General features: G+C 59.7%; 2 protein-coding genes across 6 annotated transcripts; both read left to right on the top strand.

The window, feature by feature from the left end:
* Positions 1-236: 236 nt before the first annotated feature.
* TAS1R1 (taste 1 receptor member 1) lies at positions 237-9,067 on the top strand. 2 transcript variants are annotated; one of them, XM_078452495.2, is made up of 6 exons: positions 237-681; positions 2,476-2,782; positions 5,154-5,915; positions 6,328-6,540; positions 6,852-6,972; positions 7,969-9,067. In XM_078452495.2, exons 1-6 carry the CDS (start codon positions 491-493, stop codon positions 8,898-8,900), a joined length of 2,526 nt encoding a protein of 841 aa, XP_078308621.2. In that variant the 5' UTR covers positions 237-490; the 3' UTR covers positions 8,901-9,067. The 2 variants fall into 2 exon arrangements, with proteins under 2 accessions (XP_078308621.2, XP_078308622.2); XM_078452496.2 differs by lacking the exon at positions 6,328-6,540.
* A 336-nt stretch (positions 9,068-9,403) lies between these two features.
* On the top strand, positions 9,404-16,888 carry ZBTB48 (zinc finger and BTB domain containing 48). Of its 4 annotated transcripts, none has more exons than XM_060622453.3 (11): positions 9,404-9,548; positions 10,105-10,797; positions 11,275-11,516; positions 13,561-13,672; positions 14,276-14,368; positions 14,761-14,847; positions 15,000-15,154; positions 15,591-15,727; positions 15,799-15,963; positions 16,354-16,442; positions 16,529-16,888. In XM_060622453.3, the coding sequence occupies exons 2-11, from the start codon at positions 10,108-10,110 to the stop codon at positions 16,823-16,825; spliced, it is 2,067 nt and encodes a 688-aa protein (XP_060478436.1). In that variant the 5' UTR covers positions 9,404-9,548; positions 10,105-10,107; the 3' UTR covers positions 16,826-16,888. The 4 variants fall into 4 exon arrangements, with proteins under 4 accessions (XP_060478436.1, XP_060478434.1, XP_060478433.1 ...); XM_060622451.3 differs by having other exon boundaries at positions 10,101-10,797; XM_060622450.3 differs by having other exon boundaries at positions 9,415-9,481; positions 10,101-10,797.
* Positions 16,889-18,772: the final 1,884 nt, after the last annotated feature.

The raw sequence follows: 18,772 nt of genomic DNA, 5'->3' as shown, positions 1-18,772 counted from the left end.
CACCCAAAATTTCAGTGTCAGAAAACTGAGGACTGGGAGGAGGTCAACTTAAAGTCAGTCTCATTTGGTAAACTGAGGCCCAGGTAAAAAGTTGTAAAACCCACAGCTCTCTCCACATTCTGTCCCCCAGAGAAGCAGTGTCCCTGCCTTCCTCTGACCCCTGCCCCTCAAGACGCCTGGGCTCCCTTTCTGAGCCAGGTGAAGCCGCAGACACCAGAGCGAGAGCAGAACCACAACCATCCAGAGGGAGGGGCAGCGGCCGCCACCTGGTTTGCACCTGTGCCTTCACCCTGCCCAGTTCCTGAGTAGGACCGCAGGCCCGGAAGGCCAAGGCAAACAGCCGGGTTCCTACGACTGGGTTCCAGCCCCACCCCTGGCACAGGCGTGAAGTTGGGAAGCATCTGGGCAGCCGCTGTCTATTCTATTTAAACGGCCGAGCTGGTCAGAGGGTGCTGGCTGGCCATGCCAGGCACAGGACGGACTGGCCAGCATGTCACTCCCGGCGGCTCACCTGGTCGGCCTGCAGCTCTCCCTCTCCTGCTGCTGGGCTCTCAGCTGCCACAGCACAGAGACGTCTGCCGACTTCAGCCTCCCTGGGGATTACCTCCTGGCAGGTCTGTTCCCTCTGCACTCTGACTGTCCGGGCGTGAGGCACCGGCCCACGGTGACCCTCTGTGACAGGTGAGTGAGGGGTCCTGTGCCTCTAGGACCTCTGCCCATCCTCTGTCCTCCTCAGTGAGGATCTTGCCCTTTCTGCCTCCCGAGCCGCCTCCCATCCCTCCCCATCCTATGGTCACCACCTTCAAGCCTTGGCTGGACCTTCCCTGGCACTTCTGCCCAGGTTCTGCTTTGTAATACGTGATTTTGTCCTGGCTGTTCGAGTGCTTTGTATTCTAATCCCGTTCCGGTCATTTCTGGGCTTTGGGACGTAAGTAGGTAGTTAGGTTTTCCCTTGCTTTCGTGTCCTCCCCACTCCTCCCCAGGTTCAAACTCCTGTGTCTCCCGATGGCAAGTGAGGAGGAGAGGGAAGGCACTGGGAGTATATGCTTTGGGAACCTAGCAGAGATACCTGAGATTGGTGCCTTGCCTTTGGGAAGTTGACAGCCTAATAGAGAAAAATATGTTTCCCTCCTAAAGAAGATAGTTATTTGTCACCTGTGCAAGTCACGGGCTTGGGAGGCTCGAGGACGCATTGGGACTCAGTGGCAGGATGCCTTAAACATGACGCACATCTGACAGTCACCTCTACCCTCAAGACGCCTGGGCTCCCTTTCTGAGCCAGGTGAAGCCGCAGGCACCAGAGCGAGAGCAGAACCCACAACCATCCAGAGGGAGGGGCAGCGGCCGCCACCTGGTTTGCACCTGTGCCCTCACCCTGCCCAGTTCCTGAGTAGGACCGCAGGCCCGGAAGGCCAAGGCAAACAGCCAGGGTTCGAGGAAGAAGGTTCTGGAGAGTCTGGTGCATGAGGACTGGCCGGAAGAGCTACAGATAGGAGCCCAGGTAGAGGAGACTTGGGGAAGAGGAGACACATGGATGTCCGCTTCTGAAGGTGTCACCGTGGGAGGCAATGAGCACCCTCTGAGGGACTCATGGACACAAGTGATGGAAATGGCAGAAGACCCTTCTAACAAGCAGAAGGGCTGGAAAGTGAAACGTGCTAGCACACTCTTCAAGCAGAGCTGAACCGTGTTCCTGTTGGGATCCAGTCAGCGGCTCCCGAGAGGCACTGAGGAACACAGGCCCTCACCACGTTCACAAGTGTCCTGATGAGAGAGATACTAGGTAAACGAGGTTCGACAGGTGTGTGGTTAATTTTATACATCAACCTGGCTGGGGTATGGTGCCCAGTTGTTTGACCAAACACCAGTCTAGATGGGGCTGTGAAGGTTAACATTTAAACCAACAGGGTGAGTAAAGCAGATCGCTTTCCATTGTGTGGGTGGGCCTCATCCAACCAGTTGAAGACCTTAAAAGAAAAGATTGAGGTCCCCCCCAAAAAGGAAGAAATTCTGCCTTCGAACTCAACACTGCAGCTTTGACCATTGAGGGCATTTCCAGACTGCCCTGCAAACGCCAGACTTGCCAGCCCCACAATCATATGAACCAATTCCTTAAAATAAACTTCTCTTTCTCTCTCTCTATCCAACTGGTTCTGTTTCTCTGCAGAACCCTGACTCACGCAGCAGGTTTCCCTGCTACAGGACTTCATCAGCCTTTCAACACTAATATGCTCATCCAGGGAGGAATGGTTTGTGGTTTCTCCAAGTTGTAACCCCCCCCCCCCCCCGCCGCCCACCCAAAGGCCTGTTAACACAGCTGAGTGTATGGTACAGGGCCCACAGTGAGGTCATGGTGGTAGGGGACGGGACAGATGCCCTCAGAGTTTCCTTTCTACGCTTCCCCCCACCCCCGACGCCAAGAGGGTCTCGGCAAGGCCTTGCCCTTCTGAGCTTTCAGCTTGCCTTTCTCTACAGGCCCGACAGCTTCAACGGTCACGGCTACCACCTCTTCCAGGCCATGCGGTTTGGCATCGAGGAGATAAACAACTCCACGGCCCTCCTGCCGAACGTCACCCTGGGATACCAGCTGTACGACGTGTGCTCGGAGTCTGCCAACATGTATGCCACACTAAACGTGCTCTCCCTGCTGGGGACACATCACATAGAGATCCGAGCAGACCCTTCCCACTATTCGCCTGCCGCCCTGGCTGTCATTGGGCCTGACACCACCAACCACGCAGCCACCACTGCAGCCCTGCTGAGCCCCTTCCTGGTGCCCTTGGTGAGCTGGAGCCCGGGGGCCTGTCCATCTCCCCTGCCGGCAGGTCCAGCGTGGGCTGGTGGAGGGGGGGGGGGCAAGAGCTGCCATGCCCACTCTGGCCCCCTGGGTCTCCTGGGTGGTCACATTGCAAGGGGCCCTGCCCCCTTCACAGTCCCCGCCCCAGCATCCCTTCCTCCCCAAGTGCTGCATCCAGACCTCCCTGCCTCAATGTCCTGAGAAAAACCGTCTCCTTTGAAACTGCTGCCCTTTGCTCTGCCCCCTCCATTCCATCTCCTCTGTGAAGAATGGAACACCCTTTGTTTCCCACCTCACACACTTGTCCACTTCTCCCTGCCCTCCTCCTTCCGGTCTTCCTTCCCTCCCTCCCAGCTCAGGCTCAGAGGTGTGGTCCCCCTCCCCCTCCAATGCTGTCCTCCTGGGCCTCACCCTCTCCTCTGCTCATAGGCCTGTCCTAGGCTTCCTCCTCCGCCTATAAGCTGGCTTTACCCCTCTCCGTCTTCCAGGCACCTGTGGTCTTAGAGCTGCCCTCTCTCTGCCCTCGTTCCGTGGAAACTTGTGCACTGAGCTCTCTCTTCTTGTTTGCTTCTCCCTCTCATCACTTGCTTCCCGGGCCCCTGCCCTGACTGCTGCACCACCACTCCTGCTCTTGTGATCTCCAGGGCTTTCTAGATCTCCAGGTCCAGCAAATGCTTTTCAGCCCTTCTTTGCTTGACATGACGACTTTGTGACAAATTTGACCAGTCCTTCAGTGACGCTCTTGCCTCGGCATTTATGACCTGCCACCTCCCTCTCACTTGTGGCACTTCCTTCTCCTCCTCCTCCTTCTCAGTCTCCTTTGGAGAATCTCCTCCCCCCCCCCCCCCCCCCCCGCCCCCTTCTGAAAAAGTGGATGATTCCCAGAGTGCAGGACCGCTCCCTTTCCCAGGCAGGTGCTGGGAGCAAACAACTTTCCCTACTCTTCAAGATTCTTCTGGCTGGTCTAAAGATTAAGTTGATGTGACACAGATCAACAGGAGAAAGTCAAAATCACGTATGTACAGGGAATCTACATAAACATGAGAGGTTCAAAGACAGGCAAAGTGAGGCTTATCTGCTATCCTGAACTATGGAGAAGTGGGTAGGGGTCAGACTTCAAAGGAAAGGAAGACAATTCACAGGAGAAGAGAGAGTGAATGTGTATTACACAATGTTTGCTGGGCCATCCAGAAACAATGGGACATGGAGAGGAATTTTAACAAATCGGACTTTGCTAGGTTCCCCCCACCCCCACCCCTGCTTACCTCGCCAAGTTCCTATTGTAATGTAATTCTCTATGGTGACAGCTCCTGAACCTGGGGCAGCTTAGCTCTCTAAATTCTTTTGGGCAGTTAGGGGAAAGGACAAAGTTTCCCCCTGGGTCTTTTGCGCCTTGATTATTTCCAACTGGAAATTAACCCACACGCCAAGGTGGCAGATCTTGGGGCAGTTCATTCAGAACCTCTCCACAGGCCGTGGCCCCACGGCTCCACCGCCCGTTCCCTAGCTTCTGTCCTGAGTTCTAAGCACTGAGCCTCATTTCTGGCTGCTCTTCCGGGGTCTCCACTTCATGCATCCGGCGGGCCCCCCAGCTGAACCTACCTCCCTATACAACTCAAGCCTCTCTGCTTCCTGCCCACTTGCCTTAAGAGTGACCACCTCCACTCAAGCCAGGAACCCGGTGGGCCACCTACATTCCTCCTTCCCCCACCCCCACAGTTAGCCCACCACCACGGCCCCTGCTTTTACCTTCTATGAGCTGCCGGGCCCATCCCTCTTCTCCGTCACCGCTGCCACGGCTCAAACTCAGGCTGCCAAGCTGTCTCTTCGGGATGATTCCAGCAGTCTCCTAGGGAGTTCTTCCTGACTCTGGTCTTGAGCCTTTTCTAACACATTCTTCACCGAAATCAGATACACCCCTGAAACACAAGTCTGGGCAGATTACCTCTCTGCCTAGACATTTAAGGGGCTCCCCAGGGCCTGCAGATAAAGACCAAGTATCTTAGTTACCTTGGTGCCAGGAGTAGGGCCTCCTGCCCTGACCAGACACGCCTACTTTTGTGCTCCTTCTTCCGGCTTCCAACCTCCTGGGTCAGTTCTCTCACTGGGTGTAGCTTTTGTTCTCTTCCCCTTCTTCTCCCACAAACCTCCCCCTGGGTTTCTGCCTCTTCTTTAGATGTAGCTGGTCGGCCTCCTAGTCCACCGGAGCTCTCCTTGAGAGCCAGGGCTGGGACCACGTCTCCCTCCTCCTCGGGTCCCCGCGCCCAGCACAGGGCCAGCACTTGGAGGCCCTGAGTTGAGGCCAAGGCCACTGAAGTCGCTGAACTGAACCCCCCCCCCCGGCCCCCCTCCGCAGATCAGCTACGAGGCCAGCAGCGTGACGCTCGGAGTGAAGCGGCATTACCCCTCGTTTCTGCGCACCATCCCCAGCGACAAGCACCAGGTGCAGACCATGGTGCTGCTGCTGCGGAGCTTCGGGTGGGTCTGGATCTCGGTGGTCGGCAGCGACGGCGACTACGGGCAGCTGGGGGTGCAGGCGCTGGAGGAGCAGGCCACCCAGCAGGGCATCTGCGTTGCCTTCAAGGACATCATCCCCTTCTCTGCCCGGCCGGGCGACGAGAGGATGCAGGGCATCATGCACCACCTGGCCCGAGCGAAGACCACCGTTGTGGTCGTTTTCTCCAGCAGACAGCTGGCCAGGGTGTTCTTTGAGTCCGTGGTGCTGGCCAACCTGACTGCCAAGGTGTGGATCGCCTCAGAAGACTGGGCCATCTCTAGACACGTCAGCAACGTGCCCGGGATCCAGGGCATTGGCACGGTGCTGGGTGTGGCCATCCAGCAGAGGCTTGTCCCTGGCCTGAAGGAGTTTGAAGAGGCCTATGTCCAGGCAGATAAGGGGGCCCCTGGGCCTTGCTCCAGGACCTCCGAGTGCAGCAGCAACCAGCTCTGTAGAGAGTGTCGGGCTTTCACGGCAGAGCAGATGCCCACGCTCGGGGCATTCTCCATGAGCTCTGCTTATAATGCCTACCGGGCAGTCTACGCAGTGGCCCATGGCCTCCACCAGCTCCTGGGCTGTGCCTCTGGAGCCTGTTCCAGGGACCGAGTCTACCCCTGGCAGGTAAGGTAGCCCAGACCCCGGCACCCTGAAACGGGGTGCTTTCCTAAGGCAAACAGAGTGATCCCTCTCTGGCCAACTGAGTGCCGGGGGTGGGGGACAAAGGCCACCCATCAGAAGGCTAATTCCTTCTCTTGGGCTTCACTTCTCTGACCTCGGCCCCTCCCACCACCATGCTCCAGACCCAGGACTAAAAATCTCTGGAAAGGGGGCCTTTTTAGAAGCTTCCTCTCACTCAGGAGGCCAGTTGGGAGGGTTGAGGGGCTTCCTTGGAAGGGAGGGGGCTCTGAATTTCCAGACAGACTGAAACCACCCAAATAGAAGCATTTGCTTCCTAAGCCTTCCGGGTCTGGGAGAGTTGAGGAGGAGCAGCCTGCGTCATCTGTGGCTGCTCCATGATCCCCGTTTATCTCAGCTTCTGGAGCAGATCCGCAAGGTGAATTTCCTCCTACACAAGGACACCGTGAGGTTTAATGACAACGGGGACCCTCTCAGTGGCTACGACATAATTGCCTGGGACTGGAGTGGCCCCAAGTGGAACTTCAGGGTCATTGGCTCCTCCATGTGGCCTCCAGTTCATCTGGACATAAATAAAACCAAAATCCGGTGGCATGGGAAGGACAACCAGGTAATGGAGCCATGGTCACTCACCAAGTCACCGCCTTACGGGCAGCCTGGAGCCTGAAGTCACTGTCGACACAGCTCACACGGAGCAGGAGGGGGCCCCGGGTGCCAGGCCAACGTGGCTCTATCCAGCCCTGCCAGGGAAGCCCCACAGACCGCACACAGATGGCCGGCTGCAGCTGGTATACACAACCAGGGGCTGTGCCCTGGGAGTGAGCTGTGAAGGCAGATGCACGGAGATTCCCATTCGCCATGTGAGCATCCCTTGACTTGGGCCACTCCATGTGGTTCCAGAACACCTGTGGCTTCTTGCAGGTGCCAAAGTCTGTGTGCTCCAGCGACTGCCTCGAAGGGCACCAGCGAGTGATTTCGGGTTTCTACCACTGTTGCTTTGAGTGTGTGCCCTGTGAGGCCGGGAGCTTCCTCAACAAGAGCGGTGAGTGTCCAAATGAGTGGGAGAATGACTGGGCACTCCCAGGGTCTGTATGGCAGATGAGGGGATCTCCCTTGGGCCACGCATGTGCAGAACCAGAGCCTTGCTCCCTCTGTTGCCAGTTTAGGTACAGGTTGTAGAATATTTGCCACGAGACTGAGTTCTGATGAAGCAGAAACAAACAACCAGTTGAAATCCTCAGGTCCACTGTGTCTTTTACTAGAGGGCTCCTGATGCAATCCCTGCAGATGCAATTTTATCCTAAATTCAACCTTTTTATGTGAACAGATGTAGTTATGTTCCCTTGTCCCCTCCCGTGCTGTCTGTGTGAAGTCCCTTCCGTTGCCCCTGCCAAAGACAGCCAGCACCTTGGACAGCTTGGCCTTGATGCAGATACTATTGTATCCGCAGACAAGAAACATAGCATACTCCACCCAGTGATGATGCAAGGTCAAGATCAGAGAGCAAACTCAGGTAGCTAAGGGCTCAGCCCAGAGCTGGACTCTGTGAGCCACGTTCTTTCCTTTTACTATCTCTGTGGGCGTGAGAACACATCTCTTCTGTTCTCAGAGAGTCAGAGAAACCACAGAATGGCGGCACAGATACGTGGCTTTGGGTAATGGAAGTGCTGGGGAGATGAAAATGCCCTTCCTTTGGGGCTGGTTGCTCCTATTGGATCATAGCCTCACTGGGATGTGGGCAGAGCTACCAGAGTAAGGCCCTCTCTAAGGATCTCTTGGTTTGCAAGCCCCTTCTGGGATCATAAGCCATACAGAACCTACCCAAGGGTCTCCAGAATCTGCAATTAACACAGGCATCTGGAGGAAACACTTGGCCGCGGGGCCCCACTCAGGGCTACCCCCTATCTCGCTGTGTGCAGTAGGAGCCCGGCTTCTGTGGTACAGTGCTCCCAGCACCTTGCAGGCCTACATGGCTTCCCTTCCTCATTCCTGCTCTGCTCATCTAGCTCTCAGGAGCCCCCTCCACCTTTTCTTCCAGACCTCCACAGCTGCCAGCCTTGTGGGAAAGAAGAGTGGGCACCTGTGGGAAGTGAAACCTGCTTTCCACGCACCGTGGTGTTTTTGACTTGGCACGAGACCATCTCTTGGGTGCTGCTGGCAGCTAATACGTTGCTGCTGCTGCTGGTGACTGGGACTGCTGGCCTGTTTGCCTGGCACTTAGACACCCCTGTGGTGAAGTCTGCTGGGGGCCGACTGTGCTTCTTCATGCTGGGCTCCCTGGCAGGGGGCAGCTGTGGGCTCTATGGCTTTTTTGGGGAGCCCACGCTGCCCACATGCTTGTTGCGCCAAAGCCTCCTTGCCCTGGGTTTTGCCATCTTCCTGTCCTGCCTGACCATCCGCTCCTTCCAACTGGTCTTCATCTTCAAGTTTTCTGCCAAGGTACCCACCTTCTACCGTGCCTGGGTCCAAAACCACGGTCCTGGCCTATTTGTGGTGATCAGCTCAATGGCCCAGCTGCTCATCTGTCTAACTTGGCTGGCGGTGTGGACCCCACTGCCCACCAGGGAGTACCAGGTCTTCCCTGAGCTGGTGGTGCTTGATTGCACAGAGGCCAACTCACCCGGCTTCATGTTGGCTTTCGCCTACAATGGCCTCCTGTCCGTCAGCGCCTTTGCCTGCAGCTACCTGGGCAAGGACCTGCCAGAGAACTACAACGAGGCCAAATGTGTCACTTTCAGTCTGCTGCTCAACTTCGTGTCCTGGATTGCCTTCTTCACCACGGCCAGCGTCTACCAGGGCAAGTACTTGCCCGCGGTCAACGTGCTGGCGGCGCTGAGCAGCCTGAGTGGCGGCTTCAGCGGTTATTTCCTCCCCAAGTGCTACGTGATCCTGTGCCGCCCAGATCTCAACAGCACAGAGCACTTCCAGGCCTCCATCCAGGAGTACACGAGGCGCTGCGGCTCCACCTGACCAGTGGGGAGGGCAGGGCCTAGCCGGGGAGGTGGGGGGTGGGGGGTGAAGGGGTAGAAGGTGGGGTAGGGGCGCCTCCCCTGCCCTGAGGGTCGAAGGTCGAGCGAGGCGAGCGGGCCCCGCGCCCTCCGGGAGGCCTTTTGGACTCCTGTCTTGGCTCGGGTAGTGTACGCTCACGGGAGTCCAGTCCAGGCTCCGAGCTGCCAATAAAGCGGTGAAACATGCGTCCTGGCTGCTCTAGCTGTCTGAAGCGAGGGTGGGGCGCTGCCTCCTCAACTGCGGACGCCGCGGGAGCCGACCGCAGCCGGAACCCCGGCACTCGGCCCCAGCCCCGAGGGCGCAGCTTGACGTTGCTAAGCAACTCGGGGACGTCAGCCCTGGCAGAGAGATCTGGGCCAAGCCCCCTCTCCTGATACCATTGGCCGTTCTCTGCCTGGTCCCGCCCCAGGGGCGGAGCTAGAAGCCCTGTACCTCCCGGTTTCCCAGCGCGTCCGGCGCTCCCTGACGTCACGTCCGGCGGCGGCGGCGGCGACGGCGGCGTCTCCGTACGGTCGGCCGGGCACGTACCGCCCGGGCAGTTGGTCAGTGGGGCTCTGGAGGCGACGAGGTCCGGGGTCTGTGGGGCCGTCGCAGGGAGGACAGGCCCGGGTGAGGAGTTCGGAGGCAGCAGGGTGTGGGAGGGAAGGGCTGCGGGCCGCCGTGGCCGCCAACTGGAGTGTGACTGCGACCGCCTTCCGCCCGGCCGCCCCGGACGTGTGGGCACGGCGTGGGTTCTGCTCACCTGTCCGCACCCGCAGCTTCCCTGCCACGGGTCCCCTCGCTCTGCCAGGCCGATCAGTTCGCTCTGATTCTCCGTCTCTTTCCCCCACACTGATTCCTTCCACCCGCACCTCTTCACGACCCTGTCCTGTTCTCCGCCAAGCCATGCTTCCGTCCCCAACCTAGTCCGTCTGTGCCCCCGCCACACACTGTCTCTGGCCCACCCAGTATGGCCTGCTCACCTGGCTCCCACTCCCAGGGAGGTGTTCAGTCTATTCCTGTCTGAGCTGACTTCCTCTAACGTTGACCTAAGCCCTCGTTGAGATAAACATGACCGAGTACCGTCCACCTCCCCTTTTGTTCTCCCCAGTCCAGGGGCTTCCCCTTGCTACTCCTGGGTTGGGCTTGCCAGGATGTCACTTCTACCTTCCTCTCCTCCAGACAGACCATGGACGGCTCCTTCATCCAGCACAGTGTGAGGGTTCTGCAGGAGCTCAACAAGCAGCGAGAGAAGGGCCAGTACTGCGATGCCACCCTGGACGTGGGAGGCCTGGTGTTCAAGGCACACTGGAGTGTCCTTGCCTGCTGCAGCCACTTCTTCCAGAGCCTCTATGGGGATGGCTCAGGGGGCAGTGTTGTCCTCCCTGCCGGCTTTGCTGAGATCTTTGGTCTCCTGTTGGACTTTTTCTATACTGGTCACCTTGCTCTCACCTCCGGAAACCGGGATCAGGTGCTTTTGGCAGCAAGGGAGTTGCGAGTGCCAGAGGCTGTGGAGCTTTGCCAGAGTTTCAAGCCCAAAACCTCAGTGGGGCAGGCATCAAGTGGCCAGACTGGGCTGGGGAAACCTACCCCCCGGAATGTAAACAGCCACCTCAAGGAGCCGGCAGGCTTGGAGGAAGAGGAAGTTTCGAAGACACTGGGTCAAGTCCCCAGAGACCAGGAGATCAGTGGCAGTCACAGCCCCGAAAGGCCCCAGCTTGGTCTCCCGGCCCCTAGTGAGGGCCCCTCCTTCCACCGTGGGAAACTCAAGCAAGCCTTGAAGCTTTGTCCCCCAGAAGACAAGGAGCCTGAGGATTGCAAAGCACCTCCAAGACCCTTTGAGGCTGAAGGTGTCCAGCTGCAGGGCGGGAATAATGAGGTACTGTGCCCAGGGTGCTGGGAATGGGGAGGTAGGAGTTGGGGGTGGTGGTGGAGACACTGACACTTTTCTGGGATGGTCTGGACCCCAAGATAGAATCTTCGTTAGGTGGGGCTGGAATAGGTTTCCTCCAAATGTAGGAATCCGGCTCCATCCTGCAGCCTCCAGCTAACCTTCCTGTGAGTCACAGCTGTCCAGGGTTGGCAGCTTCTTGGGGTTGGGTAGCTGGCTTCAGGGTTACAGGTGTTTCCCCAGGGTAGTGAAGTCCAGCCAAACTTCCAGTTCACCACAGAGTCACTGCCCTCCAAATCCAAGATTCCGAGGAGGGCTGCCCTAGGACCTTGATGGGAATAGTCACCGATAAAGGGAGTCATCTTGGGATGGAACTGGAATGAGCCGACTGCCCTGTAGATCTGCCCCCAGAACTCCTAATGGTTCATTTGGTGACCTTGCCTCCTGCTGCCTTTTCTGCTCTAGTGGGAAGTGGTGGTTCAAGTTGAGGACGACGGGGATGGTGATTATGTTTCTGAGAGTGAGGCCTTGCCAACCAGGAGGAAATCAAACATGATCAGAAAGCCCTGTGCTGCAGAGCCAGCCCTGAGCACAGGTTCCCTGGCAGCCGAGCCGGCTGAGAGCAGAAAAGGTAGAGCGGTGCCGGTTGAATGCCCCACATGTCATAAAAAGTTCCTCAGCAAATATTATCTAAAAGTCCACAACAGGTAAACGTTCTGTTTTTCTATTTTTTTTTTTTTCCTGTCTGCTATTCCCTTGTTGGGGGAGGGGGCCTGCACTCCCTGCTTCTGGGCCACGTGGGGGCTGAGGGCTTTGTCTCACACTCGTAGTGCCCGATGTTGACATGCCTCTCATCCTCAGGGAGTGAGAATCTAGTGGTGGAACAGATGCTTCCTTCGTCTCTCTCTTACTCTGAGCTTCTGAAGTGGGTCTGTAGACACCTTGTCAATAAGTTCCACCCACTGTGGACCTTGACCGCTAGCTGCCTTTTGCCGAGGGGATGAGAGAAACCCATGGCTCTGTGCTGTGGCTGAGGCGCCACCTTAGGTATTTCTAAAGCCCAGCAAGGTGGGCTTTGGGCCAAGGTGTCAGTCTCTAGGGTCGGTGCCTCCTGTGATTCTGGGGGAAACGTTAGCCCCTTGGTGTCAGTGGAGCCTAAAAGACTATCTGTTTAAAACCGCATTGTCCGGAAAGGTAACCAGGTGCCGTATGAAGCTACGTTAACTTAAAATAAAATAAAAGTACAGTCGGCTTTTCAGATGTAGTAGTCACGTTGTAAGTGCTCGGTAGTCACCCGTGGGCCCCGGCAGCTGACTCGGCACAGACAGGACACGTCCCTGGTTACAGAGAGTTCTCTTAACAGTGCCGCTCCAAGCCAGGCCAGGTGACATGCCTTCCAGTCCTGCCACTTCATAGTCCAAGATGTCACCAGTCTGGTTTCTCGCCAGGCCAGGTTGGGCCACACACGTGTTCTCAGTGCGACACTCTGGGAAGCTAGTAGTGACGGGAGCTGGGGGATGCCTGTTTGCTCGCCTTGCTGTGAGGCACCTGCGGCCAGTGGGGTCTGGGGAAGACCCGTGTGGGAGGCACCCTGGAGTGACCCACGTCAGCCTGGATGCTCCCCCAGCAGAAGACTCCGGTGCAGGCCGCTGGACTGGCCTTGAGAACTGCGAGGGGATAGTGCCCTCGTGAGGTCATTGGGATGGGGACAAGGACAGTTAATTGAGTGGTGGAGGATGGCCTCTGCGAAGTCGTAAGAGCTCTTCCGGTCTTCTGCTGCGTGGCTGACAAGGCTGTTCTGGGCGTTTGGTGTACCTTAGCAGATAGAGCAGGGGCCTCGTGGGGCCTTCCTCCCAGCGGGGCAGAGCAGACTGGAACTGACAGCGACTTGACAGGGTGCTGGAAGGTGGGAAGTGCCACGGAAGAAAGGAGGAGAGTCCCACCTAGGGGTGGGGTGGGGTTGCAGTTTTAAAGGAAGGAATCTTGAGCAGACTCCAAGGAGATGAGGACTTCCACCAAGTGCATGGCAGCGGGGTGGGGGTGGGGGCGGAGAGGAGGGGGTTGTGGGTCCAGGGGAGCCAGAGCAGACAGCTTGGGGTGAGCCAGGGGCTGGTGAGCATCAGGGAGACCAGACCTGGGGAGCGAAGCCCCGCGGTCAGGGGCAGGCCGGCTAGGCCCCCGGCCTCGTTTCACCCCCTGCTCAGTGAAACGGGCAGCATCGCGGGGTTGGGAGCAAAGAGGCGATGAGGTCTGACTATATCTGAGGGCGCCTCTGGCCGCTGAATTTCACGTCTGTCGGGAGGCAGGCTTGGCGGGAACCCAGGGGTGGCATGGCTGTGCTCGGTGATAGCAGTGGAGGTGAGGTGAAGTGCTCAGATTCTGGCTACGGTTTTGAAGGTAAAGCCCGCAGAACTTCCAGGCAGACCGGGTGCTTTCTCTAGGAAGTCAGGACCCAGGGATCATTTCTGTCTTTGCAGAGATGCTAGCCAGCTGGGCCTGTGTGGCCCTGCGGTGGCCCCGCTGTAGGGAGCTGTGCGGGCTCCCACAAGAGGAGGGTTTCTGGGTTCCCCCGTGCAGGTGCATCGGCCAGGCCTGAACAAGCCTCGTGGTGAGCCGTGGCCGGCCTCAGGACCGCTCTCGCGCTGCACTGTGGAGCACGGCGCTGTCGGTGGGGGAGCCAGAGGGACACCGGGTGAGGGGGAGGCGGGCAGTTACTCAGTCTCCCGCACCCGCCGTGGCTTTTCCTGGCAGGAAACACACTGGGGAGAAACCCTTTGAATGTCCCAAGTGTGGAAAGTGCTACTTTCGGAAGGAGAACCTCCTGGAGCACGAAGCCCGGAACTGCATGAACCGCTCGGAACAGGTACTTGCGGGCACTGGCCGAGGACTCTGTGGGCAGGGGACGCTGGCCTTCGTCTTCCTGCCATCTGAGAGGGGCCCTCAGGAAGCCGTCTTAGGATTGTAAACTCAAGAGGGCTGGAGTGTCCGCTCTAGCGGATGCCATCGAGTCCGCTTCCTGGTATTACAGGTGGGGACACTGGTCCCGAGGGCGGAAGGGACCGGCCCCAGAGGGACTTTTTGGAAAGCACTTTGAGTTTGCCTGCTTGGGTCCCTGGACTCTGGAGAAGGGGCGCCTTGGTGGGGACGGGCTGTTGCCCCCACCCTGCTGGCCGGCCCACGTGACGTGGCCGGCTGAACCCCACCCTCTCCTCCTAGAGGCCTGTCGCCAGTGTGGGGTCTGCGGGTGAGGTCTCCCGGCTCCTGCCCCCAGCCTGTGTGGTGGGTTTGCAGTGCTCAGCCACGGTCAGGGTCAGGGCAGGCAGGTCACGTGTTGCCCTCTCCCACCCTAGCGTCCCCCCCCTCGGGCAGACTCCTCCCAGCAGCGAGTGGAAGCCCGGGCAGAGGCTGCCGTCGCAGGCAGAGGCCCCCCCCTGATGCCGGCCCTGCTTGCCCTTCACACTGCCAGGTCTTCACGTGCTCCGTGTGCCAGGAGACCTTCCGCCGGAGGATGGAGCTGCGGGTGCACATGGTGTCCCACACGGGGGAGATGCCCTACAAGGTCAGGCTCGGCCTGTCCCCGGGGCCGTGGGCGGAGGGGCAGCCCCTAGATCCCTCTTGCCAAGCCCTGAACGTGGGGTGATGTTAGGCACCTCCCTCTCACCAGCTGTCAAGACGCCCAGCCTTCTGGACCCATCCAGCGTCCCCTCCCTTCAGGCAGTGCCCCTGGCCCTCTCTGGGTCCTTTTTCTTTCTGTGGAGGGCAGGCTCGGCATCTCCGTGGGCATGGCACGGTGGGGGGGGGGGGTCCTCTCTGGAGCGTCCTTCACACCAAGAAGCCTCCTGTCGTCTCGGGCTGGGCCCTGCCTGTGGGTTGCTGCCCGATAGCCTAGGGGTGGCCAGGATTCCCATTGGTGTGGGTGGCCTCCGAGGTGACCTCGGGCCTGTTTTCCAGTGCTCCTCCTGCTCCCAGCAGTTCATGCAGAAGAAGGACTTGCAGAGCCACCTGATCAAACTCCACGGAGCCCCCAAGCCCCACGCCGTAAGTGCCAGGCTGTGCTGAGAACTGGGAGCTGGCCGTAGAGAGGTGGCCACAGCCGCGTCAGACCCGGCAGGCTGTGTGGTTCCTGTCGTGCGGGGGGCCAGGGAACCCCTCCCCGTTCTCAGCCTGGTCTCACTCCCTTTGCCCCACAGTGTCCCACCTGTGCCAAGTGCTTCCTGTCCCGAACAGAACTGCAGCTGCACGAGGCCTTCAAGCACCGAGGGGAGAAACTGTTCGTGTGTGAGGAGTGTGGGCACAGGGCCTCAAGCCGAAACGGCCTGCAGATGCACATCAAGGCCAAGCACAGGTGCGGGCTGGCTGGGCTTCCCCGGGGCCTGGTCCTACTGCCGGCCTGGAGGGTCCGGAAGGCAGCTAGGTGATGCTCGTGTGGGACAGAACGTTCTCCACCCTGAGTCCGGTGCCTGTAGCCTCTTTGGTGGGGGCACCTGAGGGGGGAGTAGGCTTGCCGGGCAGAAAGGCTGAGGGAGAGGATCTCAGGGTAACATGATGGCAGATTCTTAGTTTTGTGGTTCCCGGGATGGCGCCGGTGCCCCTCCTGTCACTGCCCGAGCCCTTGTGCCGCACGGCTGGTCTCGGCCTGCGCCCGGTCCCACGGCTCAGGCGGGTTTGCCTCGGCCTGGCCAGTTTCCCTGGCTCCGGGCCAGCCGTGCTCCCAGCTGTCGCGGGGTGAAGGGGGCTGCTTCCCATGGTGATGCTCCTGCCCCGCCCCCTGCTCCGGACAGGAATGAGAGGCCGTACGTGTGTGAGTTCTGCAGCCACGCCTTCACCCAGAAAGCTAATCTCAACATGCACCTGCGTACGCACACGGGCGAGAAGCCCTTCCAGTGCCATCTCTGCGGCAAGACCTTCCGCACCCAAGGTGAGGCAGGCCTGTCTTCTCCCCGTCCCGGGCCGCGGCGCAGCGGCTGAGCCCCCGCCTTGTCCCCACAGCCAGCCTGGACAAGCACAACCGCACTCACACTGGCGAGAGGCCCTTCGGCTGTGAGTTCTGCGAGCAGCGCTTCACCGAGAAGGGGCCCCTGCTGAGGCACGTGGCCAGCCGCCACCAGGAAGGCCGGCCCCACTTCTGCCAGATCTGTGGGAAGACCTTCAAAGGTACCTGGGCCTGCGGGAGGCCCCTGGCGCTCACCCTTCCCCAGGCACGCCCTGCGTGGGGTGGAGGGTGGGCCGTATCCCGCTGACCGGGGCCAGAGAGCGTCCGCGGGGAGAGGTCAGGCATGGCGGTGGCTGTCGCACGCTCCTTCTTGGTGCCAGTCTTCCTACCAGAGAATCTCTTCTCCCTGTGCGTTAAAGACTGGACCTTGGAGCTGCGGTGACAGGGCAGGGCGGGAGCCCTGGAGGGTCTCGTGCAGTGGCACCCTCAGGGTGGCATTGGAGCCTGGCAGGGCCCTCGGAGCAGCTGCAGACCCCGGACTGCCCTCATCTGGGCACCGTGGTGCCCACTTCCTGCCTCCCCTCAACACCGGGGTCCCCTCCCTCCCACAGCCGTGGAGCAGCTGCGCGTGCACGTCCGAAGGCACAAGGGCGTCAGGAAGTTCGAATGCACCGAGTGCGGCTACAAGTTCACCCGGCAGGTAGGCCTGGGGCCGGCCGGGGTCCCTCCTCCTGCCCCCCACCCCGGGGCCCTCCCTGCCCAGCCCTGAGTCCCCTCGCCCTCCAGGCCCACCTCCGGAGGCACATGGAGATCCACGACCGGGTGGAGAACTATAACCCACGGCAGCGCAAACTCCGGAACCTGGTCATTGAGGACGAGAAGATGGTGGTGGTGGCACTTCAGCCACCCGCCGAGCTGGAGGTGGGCTCGGCCGAGGTCATCGTGGCATCCCTGGCGCAGGGCGGCCTGACCTCCCAGCTGCCCAGCCAGAGACTCTGTGCGGAGGAGAGCCTGGTGAGCTCCGGGGTCATGGAGCCCTCGCTCATCATCACGGCAGCCATCCCTGAGGACTGTGACACGTAGCACCCCTGCCACCACAGCCCACTTGGCCCCAGCCCCCAATAAATCACACGGTTCGGGACTCCATCGTTTCAGCCTATCTGGCGGTCTGTTCCCCAGTAACCTGGTGTCCGTGGTGTGCTGCTTTCCTGTCGAATCTTCTAGGAGAAACGGTGCCTCACCTGGCCATCTCTGTGGCTCAGGGTGCTGCTCGGCCAGCCGCTTCCCCACCTCGTTGGGAGACCTCAGCAGAGGCAGACCCTGGGCGGGTGTCTTTAGGGGCCAGGCCCTGGCCCGGGTGCTCTTGTCTCGCTGTCAGGGTTCTAGGACTGGGAGCCATGGTGTTGCTGTTTCACAGCTGGGGTGCTGCCAGCTAGTGGGGATGGGATTCAGGGCCCCCGACGATGACCTCGCCCCGCAAGCCTGCTGCGGATCCCAGGGGGGAGCCTGAGGTAGGGCTCGTGGTCAGCAGGCTCTGGACCCTGGCTGGCAGATGACGGCAGACAGGATCCTTCCCTCGGGAGGGTCCTCACTTGCTTTGCCGGTGCAGGTGGCCTGGAGTGCCGGCAAGGCCAAGTTTAGAATGACGAGAGGCCTTGCTGGTCCCCGGGTTCTGCAGGGACGGCAGGGCCGGGTGCGCATCCTGCAGGAAAAGCGTGTGGGTGCCGGCGCCCACGTTCCCCCTCAGCTTCTTCACTGACAGCCCTGTTGCCCGAGGCAGGCGACTCCTTCGTGTCCTCCCCTTCAACGGAATTAGTAATAGCACCCGCTTTGTAGACAAGGATTCGGTGAGAGGGCCCGCGGTTACCTCCCGCCAGATGGCAAGCCGCCCCAGGATTTCCCTGGAGGCTGGCGAGGGCGCGGTTGGGGGGGAGGGTGTCTGTGCCTGGGAAGGCGGTGCTGGCTGTGGGCCTGGGTCCCTCTCCACGGGCCGCCCAGGCTTCCTCACAGCATGGTGGCTGTGTGCCAAGGACCCATGTTCCAGCCAGAGCCGTGAGGCCTCATGACCTAGCCCTCCAGTCACAGTGTCCCCTTTGCCACGTGGTGCTGGTCCAGGCAGACACCGGAACCTCACTGCCCAGGTTCAAGGGCAGGGGATATAGGCCCCACCCGCTGATGGGCGTCCAGCTCCGCACACACATTCTACAACCACCTGACGCACAGCAGAGGTGCTCTGCTTAGTGCCCGGCACGAAGCGAACTCTGAATTGGGGCAGTGACAGTCACGAGCAAGTGCTCAAGTCGGGCACCACCTAAATCTTATCACTGGAAGACTCCTGAAACACGAGCTCCACACTGCCCAATTCCTCCTGGAGTCTGAGGAAGGAAACGATCTGTTTTACACCCAGGACCCATCTAACCGTCTTTCCTTGTATCCCTGGACCACTGGGGTGCTCAGAGGTAAGGCCCATATTCAGGCACAACAGCCGATGCCCAGACTGCGAACTGCCTCAGCTCTATTTCAGTGAGGTTATTAAGAAATAAACTATGGCCTCAAAATGCTCCCTTCCCCACAAAGAAACCGGCCTATGCCTTGGGTTATACGCGAGGAACCTTTCTGAACTTCATGGCCTCTTCCAGGATCCTCCTTTAAGGGCCCACTCCCCGCCCCAGGTCTGAGGTTTACCCCCTACAGACGGGGGTCTCCTCACCACCGGAGAGCCCACCTTCAGGAGGTGGGGGGAGCGAGGCAGGGGACCGGGTGAAGGGGTGGAGGCAGGGAGGCCAAACTGGCCGTGGGGCAGCACGTGGGGCTAGGACTCCCGTGCTCCTCATGCCCTGGGCTCAGCCTCCGCTTCCCGCTACTTGCCACCTTGTAACGATCGGAGACAAGAAAGGGCCTCAGAAGCTTTGCTCCAAGACCGTTCGCACAAGCCCTGGGCACCCCGGTCTGTCCTCTTCCTCCGTGGGCACGGGGGCAGCCCTCCGCTGCCCCGCCTCGCCTCTGCCTGAAGTCTCCCAAGACAGCAGT

Source organism: Panthera onca, chromosome C1, assembly GCF_046562875.1.
Source record: "Panthera onca isolate mPanOnc1 chromosome C1, mPanOnc1 haplotype 2, whole genome shotgun sequence".
Lineage (NCBI taxonomy): Eukaryota > Metazoa > Chordata > Mammalia > Carnivora > Felidae > Panthera > Panthera onca.
This window is presented reverse-complemented; position numbering and strand designations above follow the sequence as displayed.

Coding starts and splice junctions, on each gene's coding strand:
- TAS1R1 (XM_078452495.2), top strand. CDS start 491: ATGTCACTCCCGGCGGCTCACCTGGTCGGCCTGCAGCTCTCCCTCTCC. Junction 682..2,475: donor ACGGTGACCCTCTGTGACAG/GTGAGTGAGGGG, acceptor CTTTCTCTACAG/GCCCGACAGCTTCAACGGTC. Junction 2,783..5,153: donor GCCCCTTCCTGGTGCCCTTG/GTGAGCTGGAGC, acceptor CCCCCTCCGCAG/ATCAGCTACGAGGCCAGCAG.
- ZBTB48 (XM_060622453.3), top strand. CDS start 10,108: ATGGACGGCTCCTTCATCCAGCACAGTGTGAGGGTTCTGCAGGAGCTC. Junction 15,155..15,590: donor CACATCAAGGCCAAGCACAG/GTGCGGGCTGGC, acceptor TGCTCCGGACAG/GAATGAGAGGCCGTACGTGT. Junction 15,964..16,353: donor CTGTGGGAAGACCTTCAAAG/GTACCTGGGCCT, acceptor TCCCTCCCACAG/CCGTGGAGCAGCTGCGCGTG.